The sequence below is a fragment of the Octopus sinensis genome, linkage group LG9 (assembly GCF_006345805.1).
Source record: "Octopus sinensis linkage group LG9, ASM634580v1, whole genome shotgun sequence".
Classification (NCBI taxonomy): Eukaryota; Metazoa; Mollusca; class Cephalopoda; order Octopoda; family Octopodidae; genus Octopus; species Octopus sinensis.
In genome coordinates, this window is record NC_043005.1 from 864,324 (window position 1) to 889,947 (window position 25,624).

General features: G+C 37.6%; 1 protein-coding gene and 1 long non-coding RNA gene across 8 annotated transcripts in view; one reads left to right on the forward strand and one right to left on the reverse strand.

The window, feature by feature from the left end:
- Positions 1-584: 584 nt before the first annotated feature.
- LOC118764752 lies at positions 585-11,207 on the reverse strand. The gene is made up of 3 exons (XR_005000549.1): positions 11,102-11,207; positions 1,820-1,945; positions 585-666 (listed from the first exon to the last, which is right to left on the reverse strand). It is a non-coding gene; the product is annotated as an uncharacterized LOC118764752 (long non-coding RNA).
- LOC115215890 (DNA (cytosine-5)-methyltransferase 3B) overlaps positions 1,696-25,624 on the forward strand; it is a 106,638-nt gene continuing 82,709 nt past the window's right edge. Inside the window, exon 1 of one of the 7 annotated variants that reach the window (XM_036505716.1) lies at positions 1,696-1,716. Coding sequence is in view for 1 of the 7 variants with exons in the window: in XM_036505720.1 (XP_036361613.1) it covers positions 12,518-12,541 (24 nt within the window). In the remaining 6 variants the exon portion in view is untranslated. Of the gene's footprint in view, positions 1,717-12,184; positions 12,339-12,375; positions 12,542-13,261; positions 13,468-25,624 lie in introns of those variants that run through there. The other 6 variants (XM_036505714.1, XM_036505720.1, XM_036505719.1 and 3 more) reach the window with 6 other exon arrangements.

Sequence of the window (25,624 nt, forward strand, 5' to 3'; positions counted from 1 at the left end):
TAACTACAACAGAGACGAGCAGCGTGATACAGCAGTTAAACTGCATTTGTTGCGGATCATTAGTAAATAACTCTCGTCGGTATATTTGGAGTGACAATCACGCTTTGTAACGCTTCTCGGATGCAACAAACGTTAATCGCCATTACCCAGTAACGATTTCTCACAGTAGTTACGCGGTCGCACATTGGGTATTGAGTAATGTTGATTTCTTCGGGCATAATACACATATCGACCCCAGGGAGATAAAGGGTAAGGCTAACATAAAACTAAGGAAACTAAGGAAACTAAACACTCTAAAACATATTCACACCAGTGTTCTAATTCTTATGCTACTCTCTTTAATTAAATAAAAAATAAAAATTTTTCCTCATGAAAAGCAGGAAACTTCAGTTAATGTGTCATTGCAGTGGTGTCTAGACGACCCGTTTGAATAATTGTTTTTCTTTTTTTTTAAAAAAAAAGCATGTAAATTTTTGTTACAGCTCTTTGTAGTTTCTAGCTTAACAACATCAAACACTAACGGAAAAACAGAAGAAAAGGAAAAATAAGAAAAAGGTTTTATTGAAATGAACTGAATACATCTCGTTGAAACTGATCAAACCCCGTAGGTAGGCGAAACTCTGCTTTGTGATGAATCTCACGTGACTCAACGACGTCTTTGACTGTCTGGAGCAGGACATTGTAGCAATTAGAAAAGAGAAGGGGAAAAAAGACTGTTAATGTTACACTTCAAGCATATAATATGTTGTTTTGTGTGAGAGGGGAGAGAGAGAGAGAAAGGATCACTTTAGAGTCGACATGCCGAGAAATTCTGTTTCTCCCTTTCTTTCACTAAGAAATACTTATTAATTAATATGCGCCCAGTGACCGCCCATTCTCACCATAGAATACTTTTTCGTTGATATTTTTATTTTTAGGTATCTTTCGGTGTAAAACCCGGTTCTCTCATCACTGACTTGCTGTATTTATGCACGTCTCGCTATTTTCAAACTAACTATATTATTAAAATCTTCCCCTTTCAAAATAGCATGAAAGTTTACAATCAGATGATATTACAAAGATGAATTACATTGAGATATAATTTCTCTACATATTTTAATTAATTATTTATTTCTAGGTTTCTTTGCACCTCTTTCTTTTCTTTTTTTCCGCCGGCGAAGATCAGAATAATCTGCGATTGTCTTCCGGTCATATTGGGAAATATTGATTACAGAATTTCAATTTTTTACCAAGAAATAATAGCGCAATTCCAGAATTTCTGTCTTATGGGAATAATTCTTTTGGATTCTAATTTGTTTGTATGAAATAATGTTCTACATCATAAATCTCACTTGGAAACGATTCTAAAAAATTTTTGATTCACGACTGGATAAAATATTTAGGCCCCGAGCCACTGAATTAATTTTTTCAAGAAACTCATGATGAATCTACTTCTCTCAAAATATTTTTCTTTGTTGAAACCAATCATGAAACAAACGCGACTTATTTCACAAAGCTAGCTGTTGTAACATACACCAAACTACTAATTTTACCAATCATTCTCCTACAATCACCTGTCATAGAAGACCTGTCTCATATGGGATTACTTAATTGCCAAAGCTGAAATTTTTATCAATATCAGAACTTTCATCAAAAACGAATTTTGTTTAAAAAAAGTAAGCTATATAATAATTGTAGACGCGAACTTCACCGTATTCCATGTGCAGCAAAATTCTTGTAAGTATAAAATATTTCAAACATTTTAACGTTAAAGTTTCTCTTTACGATTAATGTCAGCCGTGATCCTACTGACCCCAATATTTGAAAGATATAACTTGACCGTGGAAAGTAAAATGTGGCGATTCCTGAGTCTATATTTCTGCTTTCCCTTTACCAACCAACAAGATGTTGGCCGGTGAAGGTGTATTAGGTTTTTTTTCGCATTCTTTCATTTTACGATCGGAGACTGAAAATAGAAAATTAGCGGAAGCAATCAACACTAAAAATTTTAATGAAAATATGAACTCTTCCAGTAAAACTTTGGTAAAAAAAACTTTTTCAAAATTGTTATTGCAGTATTTTAAAGCTTAGAATATCCTCCCGCAAAATTTCGAAATAAATGTTTAAAGTGGGGGGGGGGGAAGAAAAAGGGCGGAGAGGGAGACTATTTTTCGAGTATGTGTGTGACATTTGTCTTTCATCTGCTCGACACAGCTGAACACATTCGCTCATGACTGAATCAAGATATATTTCGTTGTTGCAAACAGGAATCCGAAGAAATATTAAAAGTAGCGGGGTGCCTCGTTTGACACATCCTCCGGGACATACCAGAATATCAATATTTCTAGTTTCAATTTGTGATCATAAACTGAAGGAATGTCTTTATATATATAAAGTTTTCTTTTTCATCTCACACTAGTTCAAGTATAAAAAGCGTCCAAAATGCTGAAAACGTTTCCTCTCAAACCATCTGTGATAAACAGTAAAAGTTTCGTTCTGGCAAATATAGTATAAGCTCCAGGACTCCACATTTCACTACTTTTGAAAGTGAAAATTGTGAAAGCAGGCAAGTGATAATTTTTTCTTTAAGGTGCATTCTCTCTCTCTCTCTCTCTCTCTCTCTCTCTCTCTGCGAGGACGTGGTACATGCAAAGTATTAGCAGATGTTCAGGGAAGGAAAGAAATGCAGTTTTACGTTTCGAGCAAAGCTCTTCGTCTTGTTTCATTCTTTTACTTGTTTCAGTCATTAAACTGCACCCATGCTGGAGCACAGCCTTGAAAGGTTTTAGCCAAGCAGATCGACTCCAGGACATAGCTTTTTAAAGTCTAGTATTTATTCTATCGGTTCTTTTGCCGAACGGCTAAATAACGGGGACATAAACACACCAACAGAGGTTGTCAAGTAGTGATGGCGGGTTTGGGGACAAAGACACACATAGACATATACGACGGACTTCTTTCAGTTTCCATCTACCAAATCCACTCACAAGACTTTGGTCGGGCCGAGGCTATAGTAGAAGACACTTCCCTAAGATGCCACGCAGTGGGACTGAACCCGGAAATTTGTGTTTGGGAAGCAAACTTCTTGCCTTACACCTTGCCTGCACCTATATATATGTGTGTGTGAACACACAAACACATCCTTTGGCTACAAATTAAAATGTTGCTGTTTATTTCATTGTGTTGAAGCCATTTACTCTAGCATTTAAGGGTTCAGTTCTCCGGGGAGGATGATTATGTAAGAATTAGCACTTCCTTCTCTAAGCTTTGATTTCGAATCCAAGCTTAGAGAAGGAAGTGCTAATTCAATACATCAAGTTGTTTTGTAATAAATTAGAGATTTATTTTCACTACAATTATATCTTTTAAATTTAGTTGTTATTGTTTAATTTCACGTTTTTGCAAGCAAAATATATTTTAAAAATTTATTCGCCGTCGTCAACATTTTCATTGAAAGAAAATATACGCCCTCACCAAAATACAAAGAGCTAACTCTTTGGACTTTCATTATGGATACTTCGTTTCTTTAAAAACTTATTTTCCGTTGTTCGAATCACAGAAATATTTTGAAGTGTAAAATCTTGCGACTACTTGTTTTCCTTCTTAATGAATTAACGATAACTATTCTTCAACACAGATTTCACCAAACGAAATCATTCATACTAACAACTGGTTAACGAACGTCTAAGCGAAGACATAAAATCGAGGATTGCTTTTGAAACATCCGATGGAACTTCTTTTTGTCGAATTCCTCCAATAAGTAGAAAGGCAACTAGAATTCTGAGTGTTTAGTAAGAATGTCACAAACCTCGGCATTTTCGGTGATTCACATGTTGAGCACTTTACTTTCGCTTTTGATAGTTGAGCAGCTCATTCTGAATGGGATGTCGGAACTGTTTCAAGCTAAATCTACCTCTCACATACTGTGACGACAGAATGTTTTGTTTCATGCCTCGTCTGCCTGGATTTCGTATTTCTTTATCTGTGATGTCTTTGGTAATATTTTGTAGTTTTTATTTTGTTTCCCTTGTTTATTACAAAATTTCTTTGCTTTTGATTATATTCGTTTTCCACTTCAGTTTTGTTGGGATACGTATTGATATGTCTGTGATGCTGCTGACGTTTTTACTTTGTCCAAATCCATCACATTTATAAAGGCTTTTGTAGATAAACGGTGCTTCATGCTTTCAATAGTCTGAACGTTATTTCTTGCCATTCATTTTTATTGACAAAAGTGAAAGTAATGTTCTCATTTCAAAAATCGACAGAACAGTGGATGTGAATAAATGTGCTCTCAATTATTATTTTCTACCACTATTATCGTTCACGCAGAAGTAGATGCAATCTATGAGGTTATATTCCACTAACGAGAACCACACCGATTTTCATAGGTGTCTTCTCTCAGGTCCTGAATTTCATTTCCATTTCACTTCTGTCTAACATGTTTGCTTGCGTTAAATTTTTGTTTATTGGATGAAATTTATCGTGAAGTGAAATACCGTTGCTGTTGTGAATTATTCCGAATTTTACCTGATTTTTGTTTAGAAATTTGAATTTTTGTTCTTCATATATTTCAGCTTCGTTGTATTTGAAAGTAAATTTAATTTGGGCGAAGTTTCGTTTGTCGCAGCACACGTTTCCGTCGATTTCCGTAAAAAACTTTTATTTTTTTACATATGGCTTTGCGGGAATATTTGAAGTAATGAGAGCGAAAGAGACTAACAGGAAGCGATTTTATGACGAGGGAATTTCTTTTTGAAGTCCCCGTGTGTGTGTTTGATGGGGTGTGGGAGACAGACAGTATGTTGTGTAAGTGAAGTGCTTCTGTTAGTGTGTGCGAAGAGACAGAGAGAGTAATGTGTGAAAGAGAGAGATAACTGAAATTTTTTACTCGGTGTATGTATATGTATGTGTGTGTGTATCTATCTATGTATGTGTGTATGTATGTATGTGTGTAAGTATGTGTGTGTGTGTGTATGTATGTATGGCCGATTCAGTGTAATTTTTTACTCGGTGTATGTGTATATGTATGTCTGTGTGTATGTGTGTGTGTGTGTATGTATGTATGTATGGCCGATTCAGTGTTTACATTTTTTACGGAAATCGACAATCGACGGAAACGTGTGCTACGACAAACGAAACGAAACATTGCCTTAATTTGTAATAATAAAATCATTTCACATAAGGGGGATCAGCCATCTGAATGTGGCTAGGGTCAGGGCGGGGTGGTGGGGGTGTTACTGATGCATTTAGCCCCAGGCGAACATCAACGTCACCAGAAGAGCTGACACCATCTCGGTGTCCTTGCCAGCCTGCAAAGGGAGATCAGCCTCCCCGAAGATACGGATACTACACACGGACCGGTTTCGAGGTTATTGCCTCTTGTCAACGTATGGTAAGCACCGCTCTTCGTTGAGGGACTCTCTCTACAGGCTGGATATATAGATTTTCACAGTAACCACAGTCACTGGCGTAGAAAATCCGTTCGAAAACAATAACAAATCTCTGAGCGAGATATAAACAGTAACTGCTCTATAACATAAGGGGGATCAGCCATCTGAATGTGGCTAGGGTCAGGGCGGAGTGGTGGGGGTGTTACTGATGCATTTAGCCCCAGGCGAACATCAACGTCACCAGAAGAGCTCATTTCAGTTTCACGAAAATGAAAGTGATGTTGGAGTCTCAAGTATCACCGAAGTATAGTTTACGCTAATTTCTATTCAAAAAAGGAAACTTCTCTTCAGGCAGCATTTTGTTTAGCCCAGGGTTAGGGTGATCATGAAGTATTCACTTACTCTAATCTTACCCTTCCTTTCAATATCATTCATAAAAATAATGATGTTGATTTCTTTTATTGGATACATGAGTCTAACACATTGAGGACAATATAAACGGACGATAAAAACTTTGTTTTTTGTTATAACGTGTCATTTCATATTGTTTATTGTTCCGTTAAAGTAGGATTAACAAAAAAAAAAGTACTCTGTCTAGTGAGCGATAAATATTTAATGTACACTATTTCAAATAACATCTACTAATAGTTTCTTGACATAGAGACAGTGAGATATAAATCTGCTTCATCTCATTGTCTGTATGACAAGAAACTATGAATAGCCCTTATTTTGGATCTTTTCCTTTTGAACGGCAGTTTTCAACACAATTTCTAGTTAACTAAACACTTTTAAACTTCGTATACTGGTAGAATGTGTCAAAATAAAACATTTTTTTCTCTTGGCTTTCTTGAGAAAATTGTAATTTGTAAGTTTAACGTAGTTTAATTTTTCGAATTTTAACCAATCCTATGCCCTCTATTGAGCTAAAATCCTTTGCTGCGTCTAAAACTGAGACAACATCCTGTCACTAATCCTAACCCTAAATTTTAGCCTTTTTTTTTTCTTAATTGTTAAATTAATTTAAGGATAACAATTAAGAAAGAAAAAAAAACGAAAGGCTAAAACGAAAGCAAAAACTCAAAACAAAAACAAAACAAATAATTTTAGACACGCGTAACAATTAAATTAATTTAACAATTAAGAAAAAAAAACAACGAAAGGCTAAAATTTAGGGTTAGGGTTAGTGACAGGATGTCGTCTCAGTTTTAGACGCAGCAAAGGATTTTAGCTCAATAGAGGGCATAGGATTGGTTAAAATTCGAAAAATTAAACTACGTTAAACTTACAAATTACAATTTTCTCAAGAAAGCCAAGAGAAAAAAATGTTTTATTTTGACACATTCTACCTGTATACGAAGTTTAAAAGTGTTTAGTTAACTAGAAATTGTTGAAAAGTGCCGTTCAAAAGGAAAAGATCCCTTATTTTAAATACTGTGTTGTCTTTATATGCCACGCTTGCAATTCTCCATATAAAATGATAGCAACATGTATATCAAATGAAATTAAAATCTTGGTTCACTGACAAATTGATCAATTTACTAAAGTTTCTCCCTTTTAATTGAATATTGAAAAAGAGAGAAAATGCCAAGGAAATTAATTTTAGCAGTAACGACTAAACCCTTGATTCCTTATCTCAATTAAAAAGAAATTTAGAGGTTAACATTGCACAAGTTCATTTCTGTAAATGTTTTTCTTGCGCACCCCCTCGTTTTATGGAAAATATCTGTACTTTTGGTTATTTCCCCCAACTAAAAAAATGTGTTTAATTCTCAATAAAACAAAAAAAGAAATGAAAAAATTATAAACAGGTGCAGGAGTTCCTGTGTGGTAAGGAGCTTGCTTCCCAACAACATGGTTCCAGGTTCAGTCCCACTGCGTGGCATCTTGAGCAAGTGAGTGGATTGGGTAGATGGAAAGTGAAAGAAGCCCATTGTATATATATATATATATCTGTAAGTGTAATCATCATCATCATCATCGTTTAACGTCCGCTTTCCATGCTAGCATGGGTTGGACGATTTTGACTGAGGACTGGTGAATCACATGGCTGCACCAGGCTCCAATCTTGATTTGGCAGAGTTTCTACAGCTGGATGCCCTTCCTAACGCCAACCACTCTGAGAGTGTAGTGGGTGCTTTTTACGTGCCACCAGCATGGGAATATATATATATATATATATTGATAAAAATGGTAAGACAACAAAATAATGAAAGAGACCTCGATATTATGTAAATAGAGGAATTTATCTGTAAATGTAATATGTGACAATTATTCAGTGGCCATGATAAAACTCCGAGTTTCGGATGCCGGAGTGGAAATCCATGCTGCCATCTCTTCAGTTATCCGGCCATTGAAGAAATACTATTTTAGTGTAGCATACTAAGTATACCATAGTATTTTTTCGATGGCCATATAACTGAAGAGATGGCGGCGTGGATTTCCACCTCGGCATCCGAAACTCAGAGTTTTATCATGGCTACTGAATAATTGTCACATATTACATTTACAGATAAATTCCTCTATTTACATAATATTGAGGTCTCTTTCATTATTTTGTTGTCTTACCATATATATATATATATATATATATATATATATATATATTCCCATGCTGGTGGCACGTAAACAGCATTATCCGAACATGATCAATGCCATGAGCCACTCACTAGCTCCCACGCCGGTGGCATATAAAAAGCAGCCACTACACTCCCGGAGTGGTTGGCGTTAGGAAGGGCATCCAGCTGCAGTAACACTGCCAGATCAGATTGGAGCCTGGTGTAGGCACTGGCTCACCAGACTTCAGTCAAACCGTCCGACCCATGCCAGCATGGAAAGCAGACGTTAAACGATGATATATGTGTGTATTTGTTGTGTCAGTGTTTGTCCCCCCACGTCATTGCTTGACAACCAATGTTGGTGTGTTTACGTCCCTGCCACTTAGCAGTTCGGCAAAATAAGACCAATAGAATAGTACTAGGCTTACAAAGAATAAGTCCTGGGGTCAATTTGCTCAACTAAAGGCGGTGCTCCAGCATGGCCACAGTCAAATGACTGAAACAAGTAAAAGAGTACAAACCAACGGTGGGGTGAGGACTTTCGCAAAATTCTGATAACATTTTTCTAACAAATCATACCATGTCTATTGAAGAGGCCAAAAGTCAACAATGTGTTGAAGTATTGAATCAAAAGATTCTAACCCTTTTAATCCAATCTCTTGTCGCCACATGAAATCAGTTTTTTAGTGGGGAGATGACCCAATTTTTTAATGGGGTGACATAACCAAAAAGTATTTTTATTTTTGTTCGTTGAATGAATTCCAGTAACCGGTTAATGTTTACTTTATTACCCAGTCACGGAAACAAAAAAAGAAAAAATAGTGCAACGGGTGTCAAAAAAAATGTGTATGAAACGAATATGAAAACAAAAATGTGCGGGGGTGGGGAGAGGACTTTCGGAAAGTTCACAAAATCCGATTTTTTCCTCCATAACTTTGAGGAAAATGGATATCCTTTCATGAAAGGATCTTTTCCTTTTGAACGGCACTTTTCAACACAATTTCTAGTTAACCAAACACTTTTAAACTTCTTATACTGGTAGAATGTGTCAAAATAAAACATTTTTTCCTCTTGGCTTTCTTGAGAAAATTCTATATGTTGTAACATATTTCGTCTTTAATTTCGAGCATTTCGGTAATTTTAACCAATCGCTGACCCCATTTAGGTAAATAACATTCTGTGCATAATGAATATGTCTCTCCTTTAAGAAACAGATTGGGTTTATTTACATTTGTGAAGAAAAAAAGATACCCTTCCCCCACCCCTAGCCCTAACCCTAAAACAGATTGAAATGCAATAGATCGATACTAGGGTTATAGTTATGGGTGACATTTACATTCGACACCGCTAGAAAAAAATACAATTTTCCGTAGCAGTGTCGTATGAAATTGTCACTCATAATTATTATTGCATTTCAATCTGTTTTAGGGTTAGGGGTGAGGGAAGAATATCTTTTTTTTTTCTTCGCAAATGTAAATAAACCCAATCTGTTGCTTAAACGAGGGACACATTCATACAGCACGGAATGTTTTCACCCCAAATGGACTCCAGCGATTGGTTAAAATTGCCGAAATGCTCGAAATTAAAGTGGATTATCTTACAAACTATAGAATTTTCTCAATAAAGCCAAGAAAAAATGATGTTTTATAAACACATTCTACTAGAAAAGAACCTAAAAATATTTTTTTCTCAACTTACTCAAGATCTTTTGTTGTTTATAAATGGGAGAGAGATAGATAGGGAAAGATAGAGAGTAAGAGAAAGCGAGGGAAAGTCCGAGAGAAATGAAGAGTAAGAGAGTGGGAAAGTGAGAGAGAAACAAAGAGGGAGAATGTGGCGATAAGAAACAGAAAGTAACAACCACAAACTCACCCGCAAAATTAAATTGGTCGGAGGTGCATTGTGCTGTAGTCTATATTTTGGGTTCTATCCGGAGTCTCAATCTTTAAAGATCTTATCTATGTCAGGTTATCTTTTCAGTCAGAAATTAAAGATTGTTCAGGTAATTATTTGTAATTAGTGAGATATTTTGGAACTGTGTAGTTGAGAAGTTTGTCTTGTGTCTCTAAGTCTGAACGAGATCATCTTGATAAGTTACCATTTTGGATCCTGTTTAAGATGGATTGACACACGTGGAAGGAGGGTTTAGGTGAATGTTCGAAGCTTTTGTGCACAAAATGAAGTGTAAAGTGATTTCATCTGTCTGAGGGTTAGGTTGGTAATGATGAGTAGCTGGTTGTTAATATAAAATTAGTAGCATTGCTGCTCTGCCTCAAGTTAAGTAGCTCTTTGGATAAAGGGGGTTGGTGTACTGTCAGTTTTTACTGCATTTTTTGACTTTGAGAAAAAGTATTTTTGACAAGTGTTCACTACTTTACAAAAATTACAGCTAAGCAAAGGACTTCCTGTAAATGCATTAAAAAGACACTATAACATATACAGAACACTTTCAGAAAATTACCACCGTTCTCTTTGAGCATATAAAAGACAAATTTAGCTGAGGCAAAACGAGTAAACTAAGGTAAGGTAAATTTGCCTCCTCAATTCTTCAGAATTACATTTGAAAACAGACTCATACACATCAGTATCCATCCTTAGACATCAGAAATGAAACAAAAATTAAGAGTAGTATCTGGCCGAAATGAAAGAGGAGCGTGGGAAAAGGGCACACATGAAATTAACAAAATTCAATAAAAAAAAACTCAACATAAAAATTCTCTAGCATCTTGATGGTCTCCTGGAGTGTCTCTCCTGCCGATATATTTACGCACCATGCAACTAAAGAGAAGGAATTATTGAAATTAGTCACTATTCATTTTACCCCATTTTAGCGACATCATTTTTTGAAAATTGAAAATTATGTCAAATAAGACATTAGTGTTGGAAAAATTGGCTTGGGATCCAACAAATCAAGGAATACTGATTGTTAAACACCAAAAATTATCCAGATATTTTATTAGCAACCCCAATTACAATCGGATCGAAGTTGAAAAATTTCTTGAAAAAAAAATTTCTGTCACCTGATTGTTTCAAATTCTTTCAATTTCAGCAACACCCATGCCAACCAATTTTCACTCCCAGAGATGATGTAACATTACAAAATGATGACGCAATATTTGCAATGTAATGATTTCAAACAGATAGGCAGAAATAACGAGAAATTACTCATTTTACCCCGGTTCCGAATTTTGCGCTCTTTCCCTTTATATTCCGCATTCCTGGCAAAAAACATCAGATGTTCTTTAGCTTTCACTGCAAGTTAGGCCTCATAGGGTGAAAGACATTTTATTTCTGAAAAAAAAAAAAAAATGCAAAGATATTTGATTGACATAAAGAAAAAGAACTCGACATTTTTCTCTCATGTTGTTTTCCTTCTTTTCTTCTTTGCTCTTATTCTTCCGTATAGCTTTCTTTAATTCAACTTCTTTTGCTATTTCTTTTCCCTTTTACTTGCATTCACCCAGAAATAATTTAGAAAACACTGTCGTACTGAATACGCTAACCCTTTAGACTCAAATGTCCTACTCTGGCAGTAACACCCATCTAGGCAGTCATCCGTTTCTCATGTAAAACTGCACTGACAAACCCACTGCAACTTATCTACAGGCTGTTAGGGATAGAAAAAGGGTCTTTCCGGTGTGTGTGTGTGTGGTGCCTGTGTTTATGAGTGTGTGTAGTGCGTGTTTGCACACACACACACACACTTGTTCATTCTGTAGCTAGATAAACTTTCTTTCCCCCTATTTTGACATATTTACATGTAATGTATCTGACTGTTATTGATGTGTACATAAAATAGGTAAACAGCAATTGGCGTTTAAATTAGTGAGCTAGCTGGGACTCTAAGCAATACAAAACAGAGAGAGAGAGAGAGCGCGTAGACTGTAAAGCTGTCACCTAACTTACATGTTGGATTTAGTCATATCTCATTACATGGAATTTTAAATATTTCATTGGATTTGGGGAAGATAAAATAAATGCAGTGTTTTACTGTTGGTAACATAACGTGTTCATTTGTTCAGTTGACAATTTGTTAGTACAATTTCTTTATATAATGTTAAATAAATGAAACAGCATTTACAATGAACAAATACAAAATTAGTAATGTATTCACTGGAAAGATTTATTGCAGCTTTTTAAGACCAAGAAAGGTTTTTGTCATATGTTTGTATACACTGATATTGTCATCTCTTTGCATGGAATGCTTTTGTCCCGAATTCTGCAAATTAAACTAGAAAAATGTGTAACTTCCCTTAATACTTGTGGGCTGGAGCGGGTGTTAGTTAGGGGTGGCTCTTACTGCTGGCCACTGTCGCCACGCAGTCTACCATCAACTGTTATATTCATCACACGCCCGTATTTTGCTGTTCGTGTTTATTCTTTGATAACGCTCACCTGGTTAGCTAGTCTGGTATGTATACTTTTTAGTGTCAGGGTGTGTTGTGAAGCCCCCCCCCCCCGGGCAACACCTCGTCATCCACTCTGATTCTGTATCAAACGTAGGTTGACTCTACGTAGCATTTCGGATATATTATACCTCTACCTTGTTGGGGGCAATAGTTTACATTTCGACATGCAGTCGTTTATCGTATGGAATACCGTGTGAAAGTCTGGGTATGTTGTATCTTTCTATTATCTATGTACATGTGTTGTTGTTTCTCCCCATGTCAGCCCTTATGGAGCAGACTTATGATGATAGGCATTCTAGACATTACTATCCCATATTTTTTCAGGGTTTGTCTGCCTCTAACTACATCATATAACGTGTCCATTTATAAGACAGCAGGGTGTTAATCGAGAGATGTGGCTGCTATTTCTAGCAAGTCAGAAGACCATGTAGAATTTCATTCGTTGGCTCGTATCTTGTTCTTTACTCTCAGGTCATCCTTCATCGAGTATTTTAACCTTATTAACTTATCTTCCTAGAAGTATCTATCACTTCATTATCCAGTGTAACCATATTAAAAATAGCAAAGTGACTTGAGGGAATTTTCGCCGCTTTTTCATGCAGGTCACAGCGGAATGAAGTGAGGCGGCCTACATGAGTGCAACTATAGTTGTGTTCACTGGTGGTATGTACCCAGTGCAATGTTTTTGAAGGAAGAGTATTTCTATATAGGGTAGCAATAATGTGGGATATGTGATAAGAAATTGTATTAGTGTCTGGACACTACTAATTTCTTGTGGCCCCAAAATTTAGCGATCTTGGAATATAACTGTTTTCCTTTCAGTTTTGCAAATTCCATTCATAACACAGTAACAATGAAAATGTTGTTTATGTACAACAAAAGGATTTTTTCTTTCACGTTTAATGTACAACAAATCAGAATACTTTTTATAATTACTGAACTACATGAAATAGATGAGAGAACATTTTTAATAAATAGTTTGTGGTCCGAGACAAACTAATAACTAAAGTTTGGTGAAACTGAGTGTTAAACTGTAGGGGGAAAAAGAAAACATCATAGTCAAAGTTACTGAAGTCTCCAGGACATAAAAAACCACAAAAAAAAAAAAAGTACCCTCCCCCACCGAAAAGGGTATGTTTTTTTTCTCACAATTCTGGAAATCTAAAAAGGTATAGTTTTGTCTTTTATTGATAATTTCTAAATTGTATTAAGCAGTGCAAAACGTTATTAGAGACGTTGGATTGTGACCCGGAACTGCCTTTTCTAACAGTCGTGTAAGAGGGACGACATCTCGATGCATGTTGCTTGGTCAATATTATTTCATGGAGATATTGCAGGCAGTAGGAAGAGACATCTAACTAAAGATTGTGTGTGTAAGCTAACAATGGGACGTATGAACGACATAATATATTTAATAGCGTAACAAGTCAGACACTGCAAGATGTTAGTAATGCTGCCGTTCTGGGTTATTTATCCTCCTGTTCAGCACTGATTGACCTAAATCACCATATGATAAAGGGGCTTCAGCCCTCATCATGTCTTTTTAGGGGTGTGTAGAAGAAATGCATTAAATTTTGTTTTTGCTAAGAGTTCAGGATGTAATGTTAGGGATATATGGCTGTTTTTTCTGGACTATTATTGAATTTTTCTAGTATTTTGGGAGAATTCTTTTAATGGTTTCAGTCGCTCGACTGTGGCCATGCTGGAGCACCGCCTTAATTTTTTTTTAGTTTTGGTGTCGCTTTATGATTGAAAGTGGGTCAGTGATCGAGTTTGTTGCTGATCTCCCCTGAGTTTATCCTTGAATGGCTGGTTGGTCCGGTATCGTCGTTAGGAGATCGTCCAATGTTTGTTTGAAAGTTTCAGTAGAGGTCCTTTTTATATATATATATATAATGCGAAAACTAATTCGTGTGTCAGTGTGTCACACTTATACTCCCTCTTTTACTATTCATCGACACTTCTACTAGTGCTCATACTGGGGTAAGAGTAATAGTAGGCATAGAGACGGTGAGGGTGGTGGCCAAGAGAGGGAGATAGAGAGACAAAGAAATTTAGGGAGAGTTGATGTTTTTATTAAAAGGAGTAGTGTTGATGGTGGAAGTGAGAGTAACAATAAGAGAGAGAGAGAGAAAAAGAGAGACTGAGCACTGATTCAACATACTTCTAACATACTGGACTATAGTAATGGGTGACAGTAATGGTATGAGCTGTAGTTGTGATAGAGGAGGCGGTGGTGATGATGATAGTGGTTGTGGTGGTAGCGAGGTGGTCAGGGATGACTGTAAGAGTAAGTGATGTGAAGGACAGCGGTGATGGTGGCGGAGGGGAAGGTGGCGAAGCCAAAGATATTGATGGTGGTGGCGTCAGAAGTCTAAATGGTGTGTGTATGGCAGCTGTGGCAATGGTGGTGGTACCGTTGTTTATCATGCAGCTTTGCAATAAGTTCCAAGTCGACTAATTATATCATTGTTTTGATGAAAATTGTTCATTGCTTGAAAAATATTGGTCAAGTTTAATAAAATTTAATATGTACTCAATGCATGAAGTGTCATTGTTGGGCCCAGGGCCTAATGAAGAGCCCTCCACAGGAGCTAGCTTAAATAAGCTAGTGAATATATATATATATATATATATATATATATATATATATATATATATATAGAAGATTTAGTTGAATTGGGTACTTAAATTGAAGCACCTTGTTAGGTCAGTATAATCTGCACATCCAAACAAAATTAATTGAATATCAAGACTCTGTGTGGGAGTGTTTTTACCTGATATTCCTGTTATGTGTGCAGACAATGCAAGCCATCTAAGTGAAGATATGTTTCTTTATTAGCCACACAGGGCTGCACACAGATAGAACAAATTACAAGGTAGAGCTTTTCTTTTGAAGGTTTAAAAAAAAAAATTAAAAAAAGGAAGGGGGAGGTCGATCAAAAGGGATCGTAAAAGGAGAGAAAGAGGACAAAAAAGGGGGGTTAAAAAAAAAGGGGGAGAGGAAAAAAAAAATTGATCAATAGGGATCGTTATCACAGAAGTGTCAATATGAAGTGTAAAGGGGAGGACAGGTGAGGTTTACCCGTGGAAAGAAAAGACCACGGTAACCTCGGTCAATGGAGTCACATGTTATATTTCTTTTTTTTTTTTTTTTGCGAATAAGCAACTCTCTGTTTTCAATTTCTGGGTTCATAGGATCATGCTCAAGGTGGCTTCGTCATTCATACGTGCCATTCTTGCTACATTCACCCATCTTTTTTTAAAACATTCGCTAGACAAAACTTGCCTCTCTACTCTCACTTTCCTTTTCAAGTGGTACTTGAAGAAGTTGATGAGAGATTGACCAGAGAGGTAAGTGTTTGTCTCCAATCCTTTCAGACGCGTCCACCAGATACATTCTTTCGCCATAGCCACAAGGATGATGAAAATAGCTCTTCCTTCCCGTTTGAAGGAGGGAGGCGTGACAATATTGACGATAAACTCAGCTGATAAACCAACTCGTCCCACACGTGACAGCAGTTGTTCGACATAAGCCCACAGGTCGGAAATTGTTGGACACTGCACGAGTGCGTGCAGAACGGTTTCGTCGCTCTGACCGCATCTCGGGCAGGTCGGCCCCGTGTTTCTCGAGCCGTGTCTGTAGAGCTTATCCCGAACGGGTAGCGCTTCTCGGTAGCACTGCCATCTAAGTGAAGATAACCACTCTTGGCAATTCAGACATGTACCTTTTATAAAAGTACTTTCCAAAGTGCAGATTCCTAGTTAGGTGAACAGAATACAAATGAGTTACAAAGATGTACAGGTGTCAGTTCATTACGGCTGTTTCAAGCAGCTCCTTTAATTGATTAATGAAAACATTGCATCAGTTTGAAAGGAACTGTTCTAGTCAGATGACTGCATAGACTTCAAACATATAACCATTTTTTAAAAACATATTTACATCAATATTGGAACTCAAAGTATTTACATTGTTTCTTTTGTCATTTCTGTGACAAAAGATGTAAATATGTCATAAAAATGGTTATATCCAAATGTTTGAAATCTCTGCGGTCATCTGACAGTTTTTTTTTCTTTCAAATCAATGTAATGTTTCCTTTAATCAATCGAAGGAGCCACTTGAAATGGCCGTAATGAACTGACACCTGTACGTCTTTGTTACTCATTTATATTCTCTATATCATCATCATCATCGTTTAACATCCGTTTTCCATGCTGGCATGGGTTGGATGATTTGACTGAGGTCTGGAGAGCCAGTGGCTGCACCAGGCACCAATCTGATATGACAAGGTTTCTTCAGTTGGATGCCCTTCCTAATGCCAACCACTCCAAGAGTAGTGGGTGCTTTTTATGTGCTACTGGCACAGGAACCAGTCAGGAGGGCCTGGCATCGATCACGTTCGGATAGTGCTTTTTATGTGCCACCAGCATGGGTGCCAGTCAGGGGATACTGGCATCAGCCTCGTTCGGATGGTGCTTTTAATGTGCCACCAGCATGGGTGCCAGTCAAGACACTGGCATCGACCACGTTTGGATGATGCATTTTATGTACCAGCAGAACAGGAGCCAGTCAGGGGGCTCTGGCCATAGCTATGATTTTGGTTTTGACTCAACAGGTCTTCTCAAGCATATCATGTTGCACGACGCATTAAGGGTACTCTTAAATGGACCGGACATGCAACATTGGCATCGGCCATGGCTGCAATCTCACTTTACTTGCTGGGTCTTCTCAATCACAGCATATCTCCAAAGCTCCCCGTCTCCTGTCATTGCCTCTGTGAAGCCCAATGTTCTAAGGTCATGCTTCACCACCTCATCCCATGCCTTCCTGGGTCTACCTCTTACACAGGTTCCTTCCACAGTTAGGCTGTGGCACATCCTCATACAGTTGTCCTCATCCATACACAACACATGACCATACCATTGCAGTCGTCTCTCTTGCACACCACATTTGATGCTTCTTATGCCCAACTTTTTTCTCAGGGCGCTTACATTTTGTTGTGTATGCACACTGACATTACACATCCAGCGAAGCATACTAGCTTCATTTCTTTCAAGCCTATGCATGTCCACAGCAGTCATGGCCCATGTTTCATTGCCATGTAGCATGGCAGTTCACACACATGCATCATACAGTCTATCTTTCATCCTGAACTGGAGGCTCTTAGTTGCCAGCAGAGGTAAGAGCTCCCTGAACTTTGCCCAGGCTATTCTTATTCTAGCCACTACTCTCTCAGCATCCACCCCCACTATAGACTTGGTTGCCTAAGTTGTGGAAGCTATCAAATGCTTCTAGTTTTCCCCCCCTGGCATGTAGTAGAATCTGTTTTCTGTACATCTTCAGTGTTTATTGCCCCTGTGCATCTGCCATACATAAAAACTATCTTCCCGGTTAACCTTCCTTTGATATTGCTGCACCTTTTATGTGTCCATAGCATACACTGGGTACATCATATGGAATTTCTACCCATGCCTTTTCTACAGATCGAGCAGGGCCATTTACCTGAAGGGTTTTTTGATTTGTCAGCCTTCCTACTTACTAAGACTGGTTTTTACTAGGTTAACCCTGATTTACCTCTTCCTCAGGTTCTGTCCACAATTCAATATGCGGCTGTCCTCATCCATATACATCACAATTTTCTCTCTTGCTCACTACATCCAATGACTTTTACACACAATTTATCTCTTCAAACATTTACACTTTGTCATACATGCACACAAACTTTGCACGTCCAATGGAGTATGCTCTGTTAATTTTTTTCAACCCTACACATGATCTGTGCAGCCACAGCCCAGGTTTCACTGCCATATAGTATAACTGTCCAAATAAACTCAGGCATCATACAATCTGCTTTTCACCCTGTGGGAGAGGCTCTTTGTTACCAACAACAGTACTAACTCTCTAAACTTTGCCCAGCCTGTTCTTAAAGTAGCAACTACTGTTTTAGAGCGTCCTCCTTAATTGCTAAATTTGTTTCCTTGGTAATGGACACTATGTACTACTTCTAAGGAACATCCCAGACATTTCAGAAAGTGTATTTCCTGTACATTCTTAGAGTTTATTGTACCTGGACACCTGCCACAGACAAAGACTACTTTCTTAGTTAACTTTCCTTTGGTACTGCTGCACCTCTTGTGTGTCCATAACTTGTGCTGAGCACACTATATGGAATTTCTACATATTGAGCAGGGCTGCCGCCTTGAAGGGATTAGTGATTTATCTGTGTTCCTATTTACTAGGACTTTAGTCTTAGCTAAATTTAAGTTTAAGGCCCTTTGATTCCAGACCTTGCTTCCACATCTGAAATTTCTTCTCTAATTATAAGAACAGGGTTATCAGTTTAGAAGAGCTCTCTAGGACATCCAGTCTTAAATTCCTCAGCTAAGGCCTGGAGGACTATGATATGCAAGAGTGGGCTGAATACCAATCCTTCATAAACTCATACCAGTATACTAAACTCATTGCCAACTTTCAGCTTACTGACGGCATCCCAGTACATGGCTTGTACTACTCTCATCAACCACTCACCTATCCCTAGCATTTGCATTGCCCACCAGATAAGGGAGTGGAGGACCCTGTCAAAGGCGTTCTCCATGTACTGTAGTTTATTCTTCATTAGATGTTTCTTCCTAGAACAAAACCAAACTGCATTTCATGTAGGCTAATTCTCTTCCTAGTTAGTTGAGTTATGACCCTTTCTGTAACTTTCATCACCTGGTCCAGCGATTTGAAACCTCTATGATTATTTCTGTCAGCTTTATCTTTGTAGTAGTTGACTATAATGCTGTTACATCAGTTGTTGGATATGATTCCCTTGTGGACAAACTTATTCACTATATGAGTGAGTAGGTCTTATCCCTCTTTGCCAGATATTTTAAGCATTTCATTGGTGATACTTGATGGGCTGGGAAATTTCACTGTCTTCATATCTTTAATTGCTTTGTCTACCAAGCTACTGTTGATTCAGATAGCTAGTCCCTCTGTTTGGTCTATATGAGGTATGCATTCTGCTCACTTAGCAGTCTTTCATAGTGCACTTCCAAGCCTCTTCCTTTGCAGAATCACTAAGTGCAGGTGTATTATCATCCATGCCAACACACTTCTCTCCTACATCACAATTTTCTCTGACATACTGTCTTGCCATCTGAAACAACTCAAGTCTCTGCTTCTGATGCTGCAGAACACTGGCAAATTTCTTGATATCACTGCCAGATCTGACTGGCCTGGTGCAGCCTTCGGGCTTGCCAGACCCCAGTTGAACCGTCCAACCCATGCTAGCATGGAAAGCGGACGTTAAACGATGATGATGATGATGATGATATATATATATGGTACACTGTGCACCTGTTTAGGCAGCGTTGATTTGATGGAGGAAGTGAGCTAATGTATGCCACATACATTTGATCACTATAAATGAATCGTGTGCAGGCTGTTCAGCAAAAGCTGAATGATCATACACTGTTTTCAACAGGAGAGTCCATCATACACACACACACACGCTATATAGCATTGCCAGGTAGCATCTGGTGAGACAGAAGTCTGTGCAGCAAGCACTCTGGAGAACTGGCGATCTCTCAGTAGCTGTATTACCTCAGAGGGCCAAGCCTATCCAGCAAGAATGTTCCATCACTTGGAGCAGGGAGAGAAATCAAAACCCTCAATAAGCAGTAAAAGGGAGCTCTTGCAAATAGAAGAGAAGGTATCAAGGATTTGACAAGTCAACTCAAGGAACTTAGAAGAGCAAAAAAAAAAAGCTCAGAAGAAGACTAAAAGGGTTCAGTATAGAAAGGACACATTTGGGTTTACCAGGACACTGCTGGGTGTGATCAGATCGAGTAGATTCTAGCCATAGATATGTAAAAACTACCCTGGGTACCAACCCAGACATTGGTAGAGTTGAATTATCGAAAAATAAGCTTAACAGTCCATCATAGAAAAAAGTTACAAAAACAGTGAGGAAAATCAGAACAGGATCCTGCTCTTTGCCCAAGTGGTATACTGTAAAAATATATATAAAACATACGTGATGCTCCTTCAGAGATTATGGACCAAAAGATCTGGAAAAAGAAAATCATTCCATCAAGAAGGTAGAATGTTGTTTTGTAGCAAAAGAATTCTCTCATTCATGAGTTTTGAAGGTAAAACCTTCTTTTCAATACTGGTCAAAAAGATGACTTGTATATGACTGAGAATGGATACATGAATCCCTCTATCCAGAAATCTAGAACAGTCTAGAATTCTCAGAAGATTTAGGAAGCATAAAAGCAAAGGTGAACTTGATAGTGGTCTGATGAGATTTGGTTAATACATATGGATTAATCTCTCATACAGAAAGCGCTACACTACCACTATATCTCTTCTCACATCAAGGGAATGATCACCAGCTACTTTGGAGTCATCCAGTTGTGTTTTAGAATGTGTCACCATACAGTTTGGTAGCAAGCCTTAGTGAAAGGAATCATAACTGGTTACACAACTGGTTTCCCCATTCTTTTCATCATAGGAATGAACCTCCTCATAACAACTGCTGATAAGGATGTTTAAAGACTACAAATAGAGTTGGGCAGCCAATAACATCTAAAAAGTGAGGACCATGGATGTTCTTAAAGTGTTAACCACAGCCTATGTACAAACAAAACATACAAACTTCACTTGAACACAGCAACATGGGTTAGAATGTAGTTTACGCTTAAGAAATCTAGAAAGTATCATGATCAGTTAGGCATGCAAGATAAAGCTGCAAGTACAAGAATCTGCTATTCCATAGGTGGAGGAAAACCTGATCAAATGCCTTGAAAAATGTTTTGATATTTCACTCACTGACTAGAACGACCTTACCAATACTGAGAAGCAGGCAGATCAGGGCTTTCAGGAAAATTCAAAGCATGGCTCTTCCGACATAGATTACATCTGAGATTTGAGTTGGTTGACGGTATTTGACATACAGACAAATGGAAGGAGTGGAAAAGATAAGTAACTCATAAGTGGTACCTAAAATCTGGGTTACTCTAGCTTCCCCTGCCATTTGTGGTGTAGAATAGTAATGATGAGCATGTCAGACAGGCAGGTGTCACTACAAGATCAGGATGCAAGTGGGCAACCAACAGCACAGTTGCACATGCTGAAAGTCTGCTGAAGGTATACAGCATTTGAACAGAATGGTAAGGTCTTGGTTCTTCCTATTTCCAACAGTGATCCAGGAAGATGTATGACACCAAGATGAAGAAAGATCAAAAACTATAGAGCAAGTATCTCAGAGAAACTGGACCAAATGAGTCTACACAAGACAAAGACCGCCTGGATTAGAACATTTGTGTAGTGTTTCTGCTGTCAGCAATGTATGGCATGCTACCAACACCAACAAACCTGCACAGACAGGACATGAAGGATGACCAGCTGTGTGGATTATGTGGCAAGAAGGGTACTGTCGTATACATCTTGTCAGGATGTAAAACAGTGCTTATTCAAGGGAGATATTAGTGGTGCCATCATGAGCAGGTGTTTACAACACTAGCTCACACCTGATGGGTAAGAGAGACGCAAAAAGCACCAACAGCAGGAGAAAACAGCACCACCAATGAATTTTGTGAGGGAAAGAGAAAAATTCTTGATAATAGTGAAAAAAATGAGAAGTTTACAGAAGGTCCAATCATGGAATATGACAGTAGACCTGGGAGAAAGTAAAAAGATCCTTTACTTTTAAAACAGATAAGGGTTAGCATCAGGAACGGCATCCACCTGCAAAACAATGCTTCAGATAACATATTTATCCAGTTCATGTGAGAATGGAAAACAATGGATGCAAAACAAATGAAGAAATGAATCCATATAAAATTGAGAAATTTAGTTTTGCACTTGTTTTTTTTTGCTGGAAGTGTAAGTACATATATATGTGAATTTCTTAATATGAAATCTAAATACTCTGTATTACCTTAATATTGATATGGAAGTAAGTATATAGAATTATTTGATTAGTTAAGAACTGGCTAAATAAATAAGCGTTTGGAGTATCGTGTCATACTGCAGGATTTTCTATCCACTGTTCGACACACATTTGTGATATGGAAGGATTATTTACAACCGTGTGGTTTGGGGTTTGATCCCACTGTATGACAAATTAGCCTTGAGTTGACTAATACTTTGTGAAATTTAATAGCTGGAAACTCTAAAACAGGGGTGGGGGAAACGTTTTAGTGTGGCAAGCAAAAATTTACAAAGAAAAAGGGTCCATAGGTGGATCACAAATTCTAACTCTTTATGTCTGTGTATAATTTGACAAAACATTAATAAAGATAAGTTTAACACATTAAATTAACGGATAACATCTTCATTAACACCACCATTGAATTTAGAATGTTTATACTACTTATGAGGTATTCTATATTTTTCAAAATGTACCTATCCAAATGTTGGAGAAATCATAATCAAGCACAGACCAAATTTGATTTTGAAAAATTACATTAATACCTAAATAACGTAAATGACATATTTAAATAAATTTATCCTTGAGATAGTTTTATCATAGCTAATTAACCTTAACTTTAAAATTTGGTTTTGTTTAATGAGAAGAGTTGAAATTGCTTTTTTTTTTTTTTTGCTTGAAAGTTTAGGAATATCACAGGCCTTTGAGGAAAGTGATATTCTTAGTTCATTACTCAAGTTTTCGTCAGTAAGTCTGGTACGAAGACAATTTTTTGCATAATTCAATTTGGTAAAAATCTGCTCACATTGATAAGTTGTCAAAAATTGAGATTGATGAATTCCAATAGACAGATTATCATATTTCGATTTTATTAACTTATACGATTGCAAACCAATTAATGCTAATTGTAAGGGATTTGAAGCTTCCTCAGGAGACCTCGACAGGTGTTTCAAAAACACATAGATCGATTTTGTTATCTTGTATTTCTTCTACTTTCAAATTTCTTCATGACTTCCTCACTTGTCTGAGTATTCCTTTGTTGTTTTGGGATTTTGTTGGCTCAATTTGAAAAAATGTGTGAAACGCTTTCTTTTCAATTGTGTGACAAATAAATGAAGCAGTGATTCAAAGCTTTTGGTATGAGAAAGCAAAGAGGTTATTAGCTGATTGGAACCTTGTAGTCTCAAGTTCAAATTATTTAAATGACTAATTATCTCTCTATATAAAATTCTTCGTCTCTGTTCCCTATTCATTCTCAAATGGCTCCACAAAATCAAATCAAATTTTACAAGGTAATAACAGTGGTGTCAACATGTAATTTTTATTTTAATTTGGATTGAAACAATATAACATTATCTAGGCATAATCTTTCTATGACGATGTCACATTTTGTGTGTGTGTGTGTGTCTGTTTGTACCTTCCTTACATACAACACAGTAAAGGGCATTTTATACCATGACGACAACCATGATGACACATCTTGTATGTGTGTGTGTGTGTGTGTGAATGTTTGCGCCTTATGTACAACATGGTGAAGGACATTTTATACCATGACGACGGCACATTTTGTATATGAGTGTGTATGTGTGTGTGTGTTTGCATGGTCGTTATGTAAATGTATGGTTGTGTGTGTTTGTCTTAGTATATGTGAGTGTGTGTGACAGTCTATGTGTGTGATTGTCAATTACACTGATGTAAACTGGCTCTGTGAAAGAGCTATACTGGCTCCAACTAATGAAATGGTTTATTAAACTCAATCATGAACTTTTGCAAAAGTTAACATGTACATCAGAAATGACTTTTCAATCAATTGACAATAGTTGATCAAGATCATGTTATTCAATATCCTGTTGAATTTCTGAACACACATAAACCCACTGGGATCCCATCGCATAATTTGACACGAAATCTGGATGCTCCCATTACATTGTTCAGGAATCTTGACCCACCTCGCCTGTGTAATGGAACTCAATTGTTACTTCCATGAAGCCCACATGTCCTACAGCAACAATCATAACAGGTAGTTACAATAGAGAAAACGTCTTTATTCCAAAATTTCCTCTCACACCTACAGATGTTCCATTTCAATTTAAGAGGTTTCAGATTCCAGTCAAACTAAGTTTTGGTATTTCAATTAACAAATCTCAGGGGTCAATCCCTCACGGTAGTTGCACTTAATCTCTCTACTACATGCTTCTCCCATGGCCAACTCTATGTTGGTTGCTCACGAGTTGGAAGCAGCAACAATTTATTCATTTGGACATAAACCAAAAAAATTACACAAAGAATATTGCTTACCCTGAGGTGCTTCAAGACTGACAGATTTTCAATCTAAATTCTATTATCATCACAAGTTGGATATTTAAAAAATAAAATATAGATATATTTAAAAAATAAAATATAGATATAGGTTATCGAGGTAGTCAGAGTATGTGACAGAATATTGAAGATTAGATTAGTGCTCCATCATAGTTTAGCAACTATTATATCGGCCTATGCCCCTCAGCCAGGGTTACCCGATGGACAGAAAGACCGTTTCTATGACACCCTACTGCAGACCACCTCATTGACAAACAACAGGGACCTTCTCTTTGTGGCTGGTGACTTCAATGGGCATGTTGGACGATATGCTGAGGGCTTCTATGGCGTTCATGGAGGCTATGGTTATGGTTCTCGCAATGAGGAGGGAACCAGGCTGCTGGAGTTCTGTGATGCGAATAGTCTTATGGTTTGCAACACTAACTTCAGGAAACCAACAAGCCACTTGGTCACCTACTGTTCGGGCCAGCATACTAGCCAAATCGACTACATCCTTGCCAGAAAAAGGGAAAGATGGCTGCTTATAAATGCCAAAACCTTCCCAGGCGAAGAATGTACCCCACAACATAGAATGGTAGTCAGTGACTTTAGGATCAGGACTAAGAGGACGACTAGAAGACGACCAACATGGAGAAGAAGGGTCTGGAAGCTTAAAGACCCTGCTAATGGACAGAGATTTAGAGACATGTTACTTGAAGCCTTCGACGAAATAGAAGGGGGCATAGCTACACATGGGGTAGAAGATAACTGGGCGCTTCTAAGGGACAACCTGCTGAAAGCCACTGACCAGATCTGTGGCTGGTGCAAAGTCCCCACAAGACCCAAAATAACGTGGTGGTGGAACAATACTGTTGACAGGGCTATTAGACAAAAGAAACAGGCTTGGAAGGACTGGAAGAACGGTGGTAGCAGGGAAGTGTATCAGACTGCAAGAAGGGAAGCTAGGAGGCAGGTTTATTTAGCCAGAGGGGAAGCAGATAGGAAAAAATTTGCCAATGTCCTGCGCCGTGAGGATGAAAGACTTGAGGTATTTCGTATAGCAAGAC